The 15689-nt window shown below is 45.8% G+C and overlaps 1 protein-coding gene across 2 annotated transcripts in view; it reads right to left on the bottom strand.

The window, feature by feature from the left end:
• The window catches only part of ADRA1D (adrenoceptor alpha 1D), a 124831-nt gene extending 113979 nt beyond the window's left edge, over window positions 1-10852 (bottom strand). For both annotated transcript variants that reach the window (XM_048846348.2, XM_048846347.2), the window contains exon 1: window positions 9789-10852. In XM_048846348.2, the coding sequence (XP_048702305.1) occupies window positions 9789-10752 (964 nt within the window). In that variant the 5' untranslated portion in view covers window positions 10753-10852. The remainder of the gene's footprint in view (window positions 1-9788) is intronic.
• Between the last annotated feature and the right edge of the window lie 4837 nt (window positions 10853-15689).

Raw genomic sequence — 15689 nt, 5'->3', positions numbered from 1 at the left:
CTGGCTGTATGCCACCCTCTTCCAGACTCCTGTACGTGGGGATTTCCCAGGAGAAAGGCAACATTGACAGGCTGTCCATATGGCAGCAGGCCATAAGGCAGCTGGACAAAATTTAGAACAGCCTGATACAGGCTTGAGGCTGCTCTAGATTACGAAGGGACCAGACTCTCCTATCTCCTATCTCAGATGGGCCTTTAATATACACAGCTAAGGCTTCAGCCCCATGTCTTGCTCTTACTTCATATTATTTACAAGTTAGTCCTTGCCCTTGGTACTATGACATATGATACTGTTAATCAATACACTCTGCTGAAACAAATATACTACCTATTGAAACTGTGTGTTGCCTGACATCATGGATTCCAGTGCAGAAATGAATTAAATCGATACATGCCCATATAACCCTGTATACTACAAAACCTCTCTATTGCCACTTGTTGAGTCCAGAGTGCCGCATAACACAGGCTTCAGATCGTTTATTTAACACAGTACATTTTTCCATGGTTTCATAGAGTTTGTCTAGAGGTTTATAGGATTTTGCTCACTGAATCACAATCATTTTAAATCTTTCAGGTTCTATATTTTTTCCTGTTTGTATGACATTTCCCATTATAGAAACTGTATTCAGAGTCAGCGACAACCTAAAACAGCCATTTGGCTTTCACTGTCTCTCTTTGGGACAGTCTGGCAATTGGCTGATGTGGTCTGGTGGCAGAGTAACTCGGGGGGTTCTGTGTCCAGCTCTGTCACTGCCTCAGCACCTCACTTAGAGCAAGACAAAGCAGACCCAGTGTTCAACCTTGGATGCCTAAACTGGATATTTGGGAGAGCGAGACAACCATTTTCCCAGCCCTTCTACTGCTGCTCTTCCAGCCGTGGCCTGCAGTGGAGGATGGGACCCCAGGTCATGCCATCTGATGGAGTTTATGATTCCAACTCTTGTGATTTCCTTACAACTCTAGCAATTTTGTGGTGTTTATTTATCTGCCTCATGAAAATATAATGAAAGGTGCCAATTCATGAATTTTCCCAAATTCAGGATGGCCGCCATCTCCTATTACTGTCAATGGGGCTCGAGCCAGCAAGATGGCTGCCATTTCCCTACAGTCTCTCTGCATGTCGAAGTGAAGCTGCCCTTAATAAAGTTGGCTGCTATCTCCCACTGTTTTCAGTTAGATCAAAGCCATGTCCCCAGGCAAAATGGCTACTACCCCATGGTTCCAGGGACTAGACAGGGCACAGGGGCTATAAATAGTTCATAGTCACTGGAGTCTTGTTATCAGGGTCCCCAGCCCGGTTCCAACTAGAGCTGGGCAAAATTATAAATGTCCATTGTAGGCATCTAAATGCCAAGTCCTTTATGCAGAATCAGAGACCATAAAACACAACAGGACCCTTGCTGTAGCTTTGCTCTCTACACAGGTAGCTCTCAACCTGTGGTCCACAGACCCTATGTCAAAGGGGTCCGCGAAAGACTTAGACTGAAAACTGACTGAACAGAATTCAGCTATCATAGAATCATAGAATCATAGAATCATAGAATATAAGGGTTGGAAGGGACCCCAGAAGGTCATCTAGTCCAACCCCCTGCTCGAAGCAGGACCAATTCCCAGTTAAATCATCCCAGCCAGGGCTTTGTCAAGCCTGACCTTAAAAACCTCTAAGGAAGGAGATTCTACCACCTCCCTAGGTAACGCATTCCAGTGTTTCACCACCCTCTTAGTGAAAAAGTTTTTCCTAATATCCTTCCCCTATCTATTCAGTCAATAGATTTCCAAAAGGGCCCACAGCTCCATTCGAAATTTTGTAGCCGGGGTGGGGGGTGGGGGGAGGGGGTCCGCAAATGAAAGAAAGGTTAAGAACTACTGCTCTACACAACATTATGTTTAGGAGGAAAGTACACGGATATCGCTGGTGTACAATATACAATTTTTACGAACCGTACGCAAACATACAAAACCTAACTACATACGTTTATACTACCAATCTGTTAGATTCTGATGGCTTAGGTGACAGAAGACAACGGAGGACCACTGGATGGACCCCAAGCTATTTAAAGAGATGATACTCAATTCTTATGCGCTATATACACCTCCCCTCTAAAAGGAAATAAAAAAAATCCCATTTACCAATGCCTCACTATCAGAACTCCTATAATTAAATATATGACAACCCTTTTGTTTTTTTAATACTACCAGGGAGTTTTCACATGGGAAATGTATTCCAGACTGTTCTAACCCTAGCAAGAACATCTGGTGCTCTTTCTTTCCCAACCTTCAGCCAGGAGATGTGAAATAAGCCTGGTGATTTTCAGTGGGATGGTTCTTTATTTGGGAAGGCACAAATGAGTTAGTAAAAGGACAAAGGGCAATTTGCCATTTCAAAAGTGAAGTCTAAGACATACATGCAGGGCCAATCCTCAGCTTCAGCCTAGGAGAACTCAGTGAAACTGAAGGAAAGAGGGGGATTCTGATCCAGATTTCAAACACCCTAAAGTTTGTCAGAGTTTGGGTATGGAATTAATAGGTCTATTTGCATCATTCAGTTTAGGTTTCAAGCACTGGGTTGGTATGTTCAGATCCAGGCTTTTAGGGTTTAAGTGTATCTCTTTTAGGAACTGATCCCATAAAGTGTTGAGCCCCCCCAATTAGAGCTAGGTAAAATTTTTCGACCTGTACTTTTTTCCTTGCCAAAAACTGACTATTCCAGGTTTGCTTAAACTTTTTGTGACTTTGTGTTGATTTTGCCAATTTTTTTTGGTTGGAAAAAAACAAACTTAAAATGTTCTGAAAAAATAGTTTCATTTTGACATTTTTAAATAAAACATGTTGTTTAAAATGACTTTATGTTTAGAAATTTCCCTCAATTTTACCCCCCCAAAAAACGTTAAAAAAAACCCTGCTCAAATCAAAACAGAATGTTTTGTGTTGGGTCAAATGAAACATTTCCTTTGACCCAAAACTATTTTTTAAAACTTTTTCATTTTCCAGAAATTTGAAAAAAAATTATTGTCATGGTCACCCAAAAAAGACTGTTTTTCAATTTTTCTGAATGGCCAGTGAACTGAACAATCAATGGGAAGTCAATGGGAACCAAGGAGGTTCAACACCTTATACCAGTAGGCCCTTATTGTGGGATGAAACTCCAAGAAGTCTGCAAGGTCTTGAGGGGGCTGGTTCAAATCAGACTCCAAAGGTCTAGACTTGAGCCGTACTATCCGAGCCTCCTGCTTCTGAAAAATGGAGCAGGAAAACTCAAGAGAAGGGGATTTCTAATGGGCTTCTCAGCATCTCCTCTTACTCTCCCAGGCAGAAATACCCTGAGACTCAATGGCTGTTCTCATGATCACAGAATATCAGGATTGGAAGGGACCTCAGGAAGTTCTAGTCCAATCCCCTGCTCAAAGCAGGACCAACCCCAACTAAATCATCCCAGCCAGGGCTTTGTCAAGCTGGGCCTTAAAAACCTCTAAGGATGGAGATTCCACCACCTCCCTCGGTAACCCATTCCAGTGCTTCGCCACCCTCCTCGTGAAATAGTTTTTTCTAATATCCAACCTAAACCGCCCCTGCTGCGACTTGAGACCATTGCTCCTTGTTCTGTCATCTGCCACCACTGAGATCAGCCGAGCTCCATCCTCTCTGGAACGCCCCTTCAGGAACAAAATACATAAATAAAAGTCCAAGTGATTTGCTGAAACAAACATCATCTCGATCCTCACCAGGGACTCAACCCCGGGCTAAAGTATGAACTTCAACAGTGTGAGCTAAAGGACTGAGGGTACATCTACATTGCAAAAACCAAAATCCTGCAGCAGAGAGTCCCAGCGGCTGGGTCAACTGATGTGCTTTTGGGGACTCACACTTCGGGGCTAAAAATAGCAGTGTAGTCATTCCCACTTGGGCTGGAGCCTGGGCTCTGAGACCAGCCCCATCTTGCCTGAGTGGGAACATCTATACCGTTATTTTTAGCCCCATCATGTGAGCCTGAATCACTGGACTGAGACTCGTTGCTGGGGGTCTTTTTTTGCAGTATAGATGTACCCTAAGTCCCTCAGCTGGTAACTGTAGCAGAGTTATGTCCTCCATGGATCAGGCATGGAAAAGGTCATATAGCAGACTTGACTGTAAGTTACAATAGTGCCCATAAAATGGTTTGATTCTAATTTAGACAAAGGATCAGTCCAAATTCTTCCCAGGTATCAACGCAATTCAGCCAGTGGAGTTACACCACTGATGTATTTGGCTCAGTTGATTTACACCAGGGTTCAGCTTAGTGCATTGTGTTTTCCATTCCAGTTCTGACATCTCTCGGACTGATGACCACCTTATCTAAAAGGGAATAAAACTGGAGTAATACTTAATGATACTTACAATACATCCTTTCACACCACCTTCCTAAACCCCATTTAAAACAAGCCTCCATGTATCCAATATGGATTTACATTCCCCCTTCATGACCGAATTGACTGCAGCTCCTTCTCAGATTAGCTGCAAAACAAATACCCTTTCCCTGCCACGTAATTTACAAATGATGTATTCACTGAAGTCAGACTTGAGACCATTGCTTCTTATTCTGTCATTGAGACCATTGCTTCTTGTTCTGTCAGGGAACTGACCTCTGCCAGACACCTCTTAGGTTTCCTCATGCTCAGGGTAGGTGGTTGCGAGGTGCCACCCCCCAACCAACCCCCGGTGAGCATCACAACTATACAGCACTACACAGGTGGCCTGAGATCAGATACGGATTATGGACTGGAGTTTTAAAGGTATTTAGGGGCCTATCTGAATCTTTAGATGCCTAAACACCGTTAGAAATCCAGTCCCTAGTCTCAAAAGGCATTCAACTGGATCCCTGCTAATGGGAAAGATGCTATGGCATAGGCAGCAGGGCGTAATTTAACTCCAGTTGTCTGCTTCACAGAGTCCATGCATTCTCTTCTCCATTGGAACGTAGAACTCCTATTACTATCAACAGGAGCTGCACATGCCCAGAAAGGGAAGCATACACTCCAGGTGTGATTAGGGTTTCGTCCCTTGCTAAGCAAACAGCTTCCTAAAGTGCCTTATTAGCCAGACAAACATATTCTTATTAATTGCACCAATACTCCTGATGATTGCATCATATGCTTGGGGATATGTATCACAATACCAGGAAGGGTGTGGTTTACTCAGCTGATAAAAATCCACGGGAGTACTAGGGAATACATTTAGATTTCAAGCAATATTTTTGCAGATCGTTCTAGGACCGAAAAATGAATAACACCACTGCACTTATATGCAGACTTATCAAAGATCTCACAGTGCTTTTAAAATATTAATTAGTTAAGCTCCCCAACCCCAAGAAATTTGGTAACTATTATCCCTGTTTCACTGGTGGGTAAGCGGCGGGGTCAAGTAGTATGTCGAGGGTCAAGCAGGAAGTTAAGAATAGAACTCCAGAGTCCTAATTACTCGGTTCCTGCTAATCACTAAGGATGCTCTTTTCCACAGAGGACAGATCCTCAGCTGGTGGGAAATGGTGTAGTTGCGCTGATTGCAATGGAGGTCTATTAATTTATATCCACGGAGGAGCTGTATTTATGTCTGCAAAGTCACACCGTATATTTGCAAAAGCTCTCCTGCTAAGCACTGTTTAGGCATTCACACATTTGAAAGGGTGCAACGCAATGAAAAGAAGTCAGAGGCCCCGTGGGTTGGTTTTTTTGAAAGTCAACCACATACAGGAACCTGTACAATTTAGAAAAACATATCTAAAAGCCACCGGGAAGCTGACACCGAAGCCGTTTTTACACTGAAACATTTTTACACAAACGGAGAAAGGAAAATGTACTTAGGAAATACACTCCACGGAGAAGGGCCAGAATCTCAGTGGGTGTCAAGTGGCATCACTCTATTGATTTCAATGGAACGACAATGATTTACACCAGCTGAGGATCTAGTCCAACTTTCCAACTGGAAAAAGAAAACCATGTTTATGAAAAAGAGATATTGTTGGACAATCTTTCCCCTCTGTTTCCTATTTGAAATAACTCTGTAGTAGAGCTTCCAAACTCCCAGGCTCATTAACAGCATGCAAAAGAGTTGGGGTAGGATTTAATGCTGGAGTTTTGACCATCCGTGTCCTTTTAAGGGGCGTGCATAAGAGTGTGCTATGGAAAAGAAAAGTTTGATTATAGAAACACGAGTGGTATAAATTCAAATCTCTTTTGTCAGCTTTGTATTTGACATATGGTCACACCAAGTACAATGATCTCAAATCTCTTTACAAACTATTAAGCCTCACAATACTTCCCAGGAGGTAGGTCAGTAACATTATTTCCATTTAGCGCAATAGAAAACTGAGTCACAGAGAGGGTTAAGTGGCTGATTTAAAGTCACACAGTGAATGAGAATCCTGGCTCCCAGTCCCATGCTCTGAGCAACATGCAATATGTGACTAAGGGGACATATGATAGAAATCTGTCAAATCATGAACTATGCAGAAAAGTGAATCGGGAAGAGCTATTTGCCCCTTCACATAACACAAGAACTGGTGGCCACCCAATGAAATCAATAGGCAGCAGGTTTAAAACAAACCAAAGGAAGTATTTCTTCACACAATGCACAGTCAACCTGTGGAACTCCTTGCCAGGGGATGTTGTGAAGGACAAAAGTATAACTGGGTTCAAAAAAGAATTAGCCATTGACAGACCTATCCTCCATGAACGTAACTATTAGCCAAGGTGGTCAGGGACACAACCCCATGCTAAATCTTTGATTGTCAGAACCTGGGACTAGACGATAGGGGATGGATCTCTCAAATTGCCCTTTTCTGTTTATTCCCTCTGAAGCATCTGACACTGGCCACTGTTGGAAGACAGGATACTGGGCTAGATGGACCATTGATTGATCTGACTCAATATGGCTGTTCTTATATTCTTCCTCTTTTACTCAGGGTGAGAACTGGCTCTTAAATACAGCTAATTAATCCTTACAACATCCTGATTAGGTAGAGAAAATATCATCATCATCATGAAAGAGAAACTGAGGCAAAGCAGACAAGTGACTTGGTCAAGGCCATATGGTCAGAGGCAGGATTAGAACACACAAGTTCTTGGCTCCCTGCTATGACCTTAAACCATGATTTTCTCAGCCCACCTTGATTATCATACATATTGTAAGGAGAGTGGTCACTTTAGATAAGCTATTACCAGCAGGAGAGTGGATTTGTATGTGTGTGTGTGTGTGTGTGGGGGGGGGGGGGGGGGTGAGAAAACCTGGATTTGTGCTGGAAATGGCCCAACTTGATTATCATACACATTGTAAGGAGAGTGATCACTTTAGATAAGCTATTACCAGCAGGAGAGTGGGGTGAGAGGAGGTATTTTTTCATGCTTTGTGTGTATATAAAAAGATCTTCTACACTTTCCACAGTATGCATCCGATGAAGTGAGCTGTAGCTCACAAAAGCTTATGCTCAAATAAATTGGTTAGTCTCTAAGGTGCCACAAGTCCTCCTTTTCTTTTTGTGAATACAGACTAACACGGCTGTTACTCTGAAACCTTAGTTTTTTAAAGTGTTTGTAACGGTAAGTCCAGAAATGATTTTTAAAGGGGACAAACCCACCACAACAAATATCTTTTAAAAGTGTTCAGACAGAGCAGCTGTGTTCCTGAGACCCTGCATGCTTTTTGTAATTGATTTTTCCAGCGGACTAAACAAATCTGACTATTATGCTGCCTACAAAAAGCAATAAGGTGTTTCATGTAATCTGAATCTAAGATACATGCCTTTGATCACGTGACACCTCCCTGTAGGCTCAGATGACAACAGGATGGGAAAAATGCCTGGCTAGTGTCAAGAAGATGCATTCTGACCTCTCTAGCACCCCCTCAACAATAACTAAGGGCATGAGAAAATCCCATGCAGAATGGCTCTAAGATTTCCTGGACCATAGAACTTCCCGAAAGCTGTTTATTTATTGAGTTGTCTGTGACTGGAGAGGGATGGTTGACAATGCGGCATCAGATCTCAGCTGTTGTAGATGGTCTACACTGACTTCTAGGAGCTATTTTGATTTCTATCAGCTGAGGATCTGTCCCACTAACTATATTTGGGGGGGTCTGAAAGGGAATGAGGGGTATTTAAACTCCTTTTTCCTTATGAACTAGCTATGCTACTTCAAGGGGAAGATCTGCTGGTATGGGCCTAGACGACTCTGTCCTACCCTGTGAACTAGTACTTGTGTTTCTAACCAAGGGAATGAAACCTGGCTTTGGAAATGGGGGTTGCCAGCTCTTCTTCCCAAAACTACAGAGGCTGCCCTCATGCCAGAGCAATATTGGCTCAACGATTTTAACCCTTAGAATATTGGCTGGGGAAATGCACTCAGCGGGAGAGTGTTCTAATGGCACGGGAAAGATAATCTTAACAGTGCTTTGCATTTATAGCACCTTTCATTGGAGGATCGCAAAGTGCTCCCCAGACACTCAGAACTAAGCCTCACATCTTCCGTGTAAGGTAGGTGGGTCTATACTGTATTCATTTTACAGATGGGCAAATGGAGGCACAGAAAGGTGAAATCGTTTGCCAAATGCACCAGAACCAGCCAGAATCAGACTCAGGAATAGAATCTAGTTCCTACCACTAGGCTAGAGAATGAGGAAATCAATAGCCCCTGATAAATAGTATGGCACATCACAAGGTCTCAGCGAAATGCAGAGAAAACATTTTCATCTCTCAGCAATTAGCAAAGAGACTGGTAGCAGCCACAGGAAATCACCCAGAAAGGTGTTACCATTCTAGAGAAGACTTTGGCTCATGGTCCAAAATACATCCCTGGCATCACATTTCATTGAAGGCAATGGAGTTACACCAGACACGGGTTTAGCCCAAAATTTTTGCAGCCACAGACAAGAGGATGCCTTCTGTTCTGCCCACATCTGCCCTCTTCATTTGCAAATGTGGTGCCCAATCCAAAGCCCAGCAAAGTCCAGGAGAAGCTTCCCATTGACCAGTGCGGACACTGGTTCAGGGCCTCTAGTCTTTGGCAACTTATTGTGATGAGGGTCAAGGCTGCCAATCAGGAGCCTGACTCATGGGGAACTGAGAAAGGACCAGTATAACCCACACACCTCCTGGGCATGGGGTTCTGTCCCAGCTCCTGGCACCCAGACCACTTAGAGTTAAACGCCTCTGCTCTCCAGCCCTAGCTCAGGGCCATGTGGCTTTTAGCGCACGCAGTAGCGGCTCATGCCTTTAGCTTCAGAGGTCCCAGGTTTGATCCCGCCTGCCAACGGGTCTGTAGGCGTTACACCAGGACAACCCAATCCAAGAGCACAGAACCTGGGAGAAACAGACCAAAGTAACCGCTGAGGCTCCTGACCGATCATGTTAAAGAACTTGATTTTTTCCCCAGTGTCTCTTTGCCAGAATGATCCCGAGCTCTGAGGGCAGTTTGGGCAGTTTCAGAGCGGTCACAGCATAAAACGCTTGGTATTTCCCCCCCGCCCCCCCCCCCACCCCACCACAACCTTAAGTCAATTTCTGACCCAGGCTCGCGCCGGCTGCTGATGGACATTCCACCGCGGTGCGGACCAGGGCGCGCAGATCTTGCGAAGTTCTTTGGAGAGTATCATTATTATTCCGCCCTTGAGAAGGACCCCGCCCCCCTTTAATTGCAACCAGCGCTTGAAATGAAGCCTGGAAGTTCACCCATGGCGGAGAGCAACCGCCGAGAGCGAGAGGGGTCGCGCTCCTTCACCTAGCTGGGGAGGACAGGACAGCGCAGGGGGTGGTTCACTTACCGAAAGGCAGGACGAAGAAGAAAGGGAACCAGCAGAGAATGAAAACCCCCACGACGATGGCCAGGGTCTTGGCCGCTTTCTTCTCCCGGGAGAACTTCAGGAGGCGCACGGAAAGCGAGCTCCTGAAGGTGTGCCCTTTGCCCCGGGAGCTGGAGAGCGAGTCCTCCGCCACGCTGCGACAGTGGATCCTCAGCACCACTTCCATGGACTTGCCCCTCTCCTTCTTGACCCCCGCCTCCAGGCTCTTGGTGGTCCGCCGGGCCACCACGTAGACCCTGAAGTACATCACCAGGATGACCATGAGAGGCAGGTAGAAGGAGAAGAGGGAGGAGAAGAGGGCATAGCCCGGCTCCTCGGTGATGCTGCAGATGCTCTCGTCCGGGGGAGGCGGCTCCTTCCATCCCAGCAGGGGCCCGATGGAGATGATCATGGAGGAGAGCCAGACCACCCCGAGGATCACCAGCGCCTTCTTCTCGGTCATGATGGCGGGGTACTTGAGGGAGTACTTGACCCCGATGTACCTGTCCACCGAGATGATGCACAGGCTCATGATGGAGGCGGAGCAGCACAAGACATCCACCGCCGCCCAGATGTCGCAGAAGATGCGCCCGAAAGCCCAGGAGCCCAGCACCTCCAGGGTGGCCGAGAAGGGCAGGACGGTGGTGCTGAGCAGCAGGTCCGCGATGGCCAGGTTGACGATGAAGTAGTTGGTGACCGTCTGCAGGTGCCGGTTGCAGGCCACCGAGAGGATCACCAGGATGTTGCCCACGATGGCCGAAAGGATGAAGAGGGCCAGGAAGACGCCTACGCCCACCGCCTGGAGATCCAGGGCCAAAGGCAGGGAGGTGCCATTGGTCTCCGCTTCCTCCCCCGGCAGCCCCCACTCCCTCCAGGACCGGTTCGCGCTGCCCTGTCCCGTCCGGTTCCCATTCAAGCTGGCATTGATCAGATCAGGGAAAGTCATTTTAGAAGGGTCCGGTCTCCATGGAGGATGGCTCCGCCGTGAAAGGGACGCCGGGCATGCTCCCCGCTCCGCCCTCCCTTGCACCGCAAAGAGTTTCTTCCTCCCCCACTCACTGCCCCACACCCCCAGTCAAGTCCCCAGCCAGGAGGCTGGAGCTCAGCCACCCCCTTTCCAGCCCACCCCACACGGGCAAGCGATGGGTGTGTGTGGGGGGGGTGGGTGGGGGGAGCAAAAGGAAACGAAGAGCGTGGGGGACCCCTGTGCTCGCCTTCATCCAAGAAGATGCATCGCTTGAGGATGCAGGAGTTGGCCGGACGGATGCAACAAGAGCCCGCTTGTAAATTTCACGCCCATCCTCCCCTCCCTTCCCAGTCCAGGAGGCAGGAAGGAAAATCCAGATCTAAGCGGGAGGGAGGGGCGGAAAGTACCAGCTCCTCGGATGCTCAAACTTTGCATTCAAAGGGTGGCAGGGCTGAGCGAGAGAGAGAGAGAGAGAGAGCGAGGGAGCGGGGACTGTGCCTCGCTTCCCGGGGGTGGTGGCAAGAAGCAGCTCAGTTCTCCAAACCCCTCCTGACGCTCCTGTTGCGTCCCCTTGCTGATCGGGGCGGGGGGGGGGATGCTGAAGGAGCAGGAGGAAGAGGAGGGAGTTGTTACTTTGGAAAGAAAAAGGATCCCGGAGCTTGGCATCAAGAGGATCCGTTCCGGCGCCACGCCAGGAGGATGCAAACAGCGCCTTCTCTGCCGGGCAAGCGCTGGGGCAAGGAGCCACGCCGGGGCACTTTTAAAGAAAGAGGCAACCGCACCGCTAGATAGAGCCCGCTACCCCCTGCGGCAGCCGCTCCGAGCCGGCGCTCCGCGAGGCGGCACACAGACCCCTGTCCGACGCTAGGGGGCAGCAAATGGCTGGAATCCTCTCCCGCCAGAGCCACTGGGCTCAGACTCCAGGGGAGGGAGTCGCAGGATCGAGCCCAGCGCCAGGCTCCTGCCGCGGGTTGCCTCCCGGGGCCTGACCCAGCCTCCTTAGGCAGAGCGGTCCCGAGCCCCTCTGGGGGAACAGCCCCCCCCCCCCGGGGGGGGGGAGAAGGGGGCTGATGACAGGCTGGGAGACGGACCCTGGGCTTGCCAGGCTCCCGCTAGCGGCCCCTGCCCATTAGCCTGCACCCAGGAGCCCCCTCCCTCCCCCCCTTAGCCCCCTGCGCCCGGCAGCCCCTTTCCTCCCTAACCCCCCTACCTGGCACTGCCAGCATGGCCACCTCCCCAAACAGCCCCCTGCTTCTCTCAGCTCCTCCCCGTTCTGCCGGGAGCTCCCAGCCCCGCTGCCTCCCATCCACCCCTCCCCTTCTCCCTGTACCCCCAGTTATCGTCCTGCCTTCCTTTTTAGCCAGCCCCCCCTCCCTCTGCAGCCAGGTGCTGGAGCTCAAGCCTAGGTAGGCAGCACTGCCTTCCAAGATCCAGCCCCCCAAAAGTATAGGGCAGGAGAAAGGCACTTGGGCAGGGCTACTGCGCGACTAGGAAATCACCCCCTATGCTATAAGCTTGTTTGCAAGACTTAGAAACAGCAGTTTGTGGTTAAAATGTCGCGGCTTCGCTTGGGGGCTTGTTTATACAGTCGCTTCCCCCACTGATAAACCCAAGTCTCCTTTCCAGTCATAGAATACCAGGGTTGGAAGGGACCTCAAGAGGTCATCTAGTCCAACCCCCTGCTCAAAGCAGGGCCCATCCCCAATTTTTGCCCCAGATCCCAAATGGCTCCCTCAAGGATTGAACTCATAATCCTGGGTTTAGCAGGCCAATGCTCAAACCACAGAGCTATCCCCCCTAATTTGTTTCTAATGAGTGATTTGTTTCTAATGAGCCTTCCCCTCCTGCCTCCATACGTTATGGTAGGGCAGTGACCTGGAATGGTTCCGAAGCTAGTTCCTACTGTACACAGGAAATATTTGCTTTCCATTATGTTTATCTTGCATTTTAACAACTATTCCCCCCCCCCCCCAAACATTTGCAGCAAAGTGAATTAACTGCAGCCTGAGCAGTGGCTGCTGATTCATGTTTTGAGCAGCAACTGCTCAAAAAATTGTGTATTTCTCTGAAGGAAATGAAAAAAAAATCCCTTCCATTTGAATTTTGCTTGTGCGTGTAAGTTTTATGTTTGAAATGGAGATTTTCATCCTCCTTCCTCTACATTCCAGCTTTTTTCCCCCAATGGAAAAGAAGGGGGCAAGGGCAAACGCACCCACACAAACCCTCAAACATGCCCAAACGGATCTTTATTTATTTGGAAAGAACAAAACATTTAAATCAAAATGACAATTTTCTCTTCTTGTCAAAAAGCCATTTTCATTAAAAGAAAATGCTTTGATGAAAACATTTCAACCTGCCCTGTTTATTTTTGTTTCTTCCTGGGAAGCCAACTTCATCTTGCCATCCTCTTAGCCCAGGAAATTTTGTAGCTATATCTGTACAGCTTTAGATAGATCTCACTGTCTATTGCTCTAGATAAGTATATCTCATCTAATCTATGTGCACACAGAGAGAGGGAAACCTACACTTCCCCAGAGTTAAGGATGAGTTGACTTTTTATGTAAAGCAGTATTTACATTTCCTTTTTAATGTGTAGACAGATTGCTTAATGCACTACTGGACAGCACTCTGTTATTATGGTAGTGGGTGTGGTATAAAAACCTACATAGAACAGAATAGAATGTTACTCACAATCAAAATTACACTAAATCTTTAGCCTAAAAGTATTTAATTTTCTGGATTTTGGGGCCCTGATCTACAAAGGTATGGATGTTAGGAACCTAAATACCTTTGTGGCTCTGGGCCTTGTTGTCATACAGAGTTGCAATGGTTGAACTGAATGCTTGGTTTAAAACTAATTTAGTTAAACTGGGGCAAATGGCTGTGTGGCCACTTATTTCAATTTCAACCAGGATTATTTGGTTACATTTAAATTGATTAGCAAACAGGTTTGAGCTGAAAACAAATAAACCACTCTTTGACAGGGAAAAGAGTGTCCACACTGGGTTTTGCACTGGTTAAACTCAATTGGTTTAGCCAAAGAGGTGCCACTTTGTGTGTAGATAAGATTGCAAGTCAATCTGCTCAGTTTAAGAATTCAAAGGAGTTGCAACTACAGCTGGTTGGAAACTTTTTGTTGAAACAGTTGTCTGTCAGGAAATGCCATATCAATGAAAATGATTTTTTTCTGCAACATCATACAGATATGATAAAATGTCCCACACCAAAATATTTTGAAATGTAAGTAATATATGTGTTACATTCTAGAGGAGCAGCTGTTTTTATTAGCTTAGGAAAAAAAAAAAAGATTCCAGGCTAACACAAGGACCTTGAAAACAGCAGCTTAGCTAATTAATACATTGAGTGCTTCCTGGAAGTGTCAAATTGTTTCGTTATAACACAAACTATGTTTTCATTTTGATTGCAGATGGATGAAATTAATGAAAACAAATTCTGAAATGTTAGAATATCCGGTGAAACAGAAATTCTGAGTTTTGACCAGTTCTAATGACAAATGCTTCCCCCTTTGACATTTAAGGCTGTTGTCTCACATTTCCTCAGCCTCCTCTAGCTTTCTATTGACTTTGTTGATGACATTTGGAATTTTATGCAGATATAGTGCTAAATGCACTCTTGAGCACAGGGTCACTTTTAAAATTAAGAAATTTAAAACCACCAAGTGATTGGTATTATTTGCTATTAACATTAGTATTGTAGTTACACCACAAGAGGGAACAAAGCAGACACATATTTTAAAAAGGGAATACAATTTTTTCTATGTACAATACCAGGGCTGAACATGTATTGTATTGTATCCAGTTCTGGGCACCATATTTCAGGAAAGATGTGGACAAATTGGAGAAAGTCAAGAGAAGAGCAACAAAAATGATTAAAGGTTTAGAAAACATGATCTATGAGGGAAGATTGAAAAAAATTGGGTTTGTTTAGTCCAGAGAAGAGAAGACTGAGAGGGGACATAATAACAGTTTTCAAGTACATAAAAGGTTGTTATAAGGAGGAAGGAGAAAAATTGTTTTTCTTAATCTCTGAGGATAGGACAAGAAGCAATGGGCTTAAACTGCAGCAAGGGCAGTTTAGGTTGGACATTAGGAAAAACTTCCTAACTGTCAGGGTGGTTAAGCACTGGAACAAATTGCCAAGGGAGGTTGTGGACTCTCCATGACTGGAGATTTTTGAGAGCCAATCAATTACCAGACACCTGTCAGGAATGGTCTGGATCAGTGCTTCTCAAACTATCTGATGTGGCGGACTGGCAATTTTTTTCCCCAATGTGCCAGGGACTGGGACCATATCTGCCAGGGACCAGGACCATATTTGTCAGGGACTGGTACCATATGTGTGCCATATTATTGTTTTCACATAGGCACGTAGCATATCAGATCAGAAAAACTAACACTCTTCACTGTATTAATTGGAATGGGAGTGTGTCGTACATGCAGAGATGTTCCCATTTAAATACATTGAAGACTGACTGAAAGGCTGTGCGTCTGTGTGGATAGCATGAAAAGACTATTATTCATTTACGATCTAAGAAAATATTATTTGAACATTTGTAGTAATATTAATTTATATCAGAAACAATATAATGAATAAAATAAAAGTTGTCAGACATTTTTTATTTTATGTTTATTTTGTAAACACATAATACAATATTACAATAAAAATAAAAAAAATATTAAAAAATCAAACCAGCAAAGTCTCCTAACAAAGATATTATAAAAGAATTTATTAACACAATAATAGGCATGTTAAAACCTTAACCTTTACTAATGTGAAAGGTGAGCCTGTTTCTTCTTTGTCAGTTTATCCAGTCGTGGTTCGATTGAGGACAGTGCCACACGTAATGGAGAATGACTATCCATACTATTCCTGTACTTTGTCTTAATGACACTCAT

Source organism: Caretta caretta, chromosome 4 (assembly GCF_965140235.1).
Source record: "Caretta caretta isolate rCarCar2 chromosome 4, rCarCar1.hap1, whole genome shotgun sequence".
NCBI classification, from domain to species: domain Eukaryota; kingdom Metazoa; phylum Chordata; order Testudines; family Cheloniidae; genus Caretta; species Caretta caretta.
This window is presented reverse-complemented; position numbering and strand designations above follow the sequence as displayed.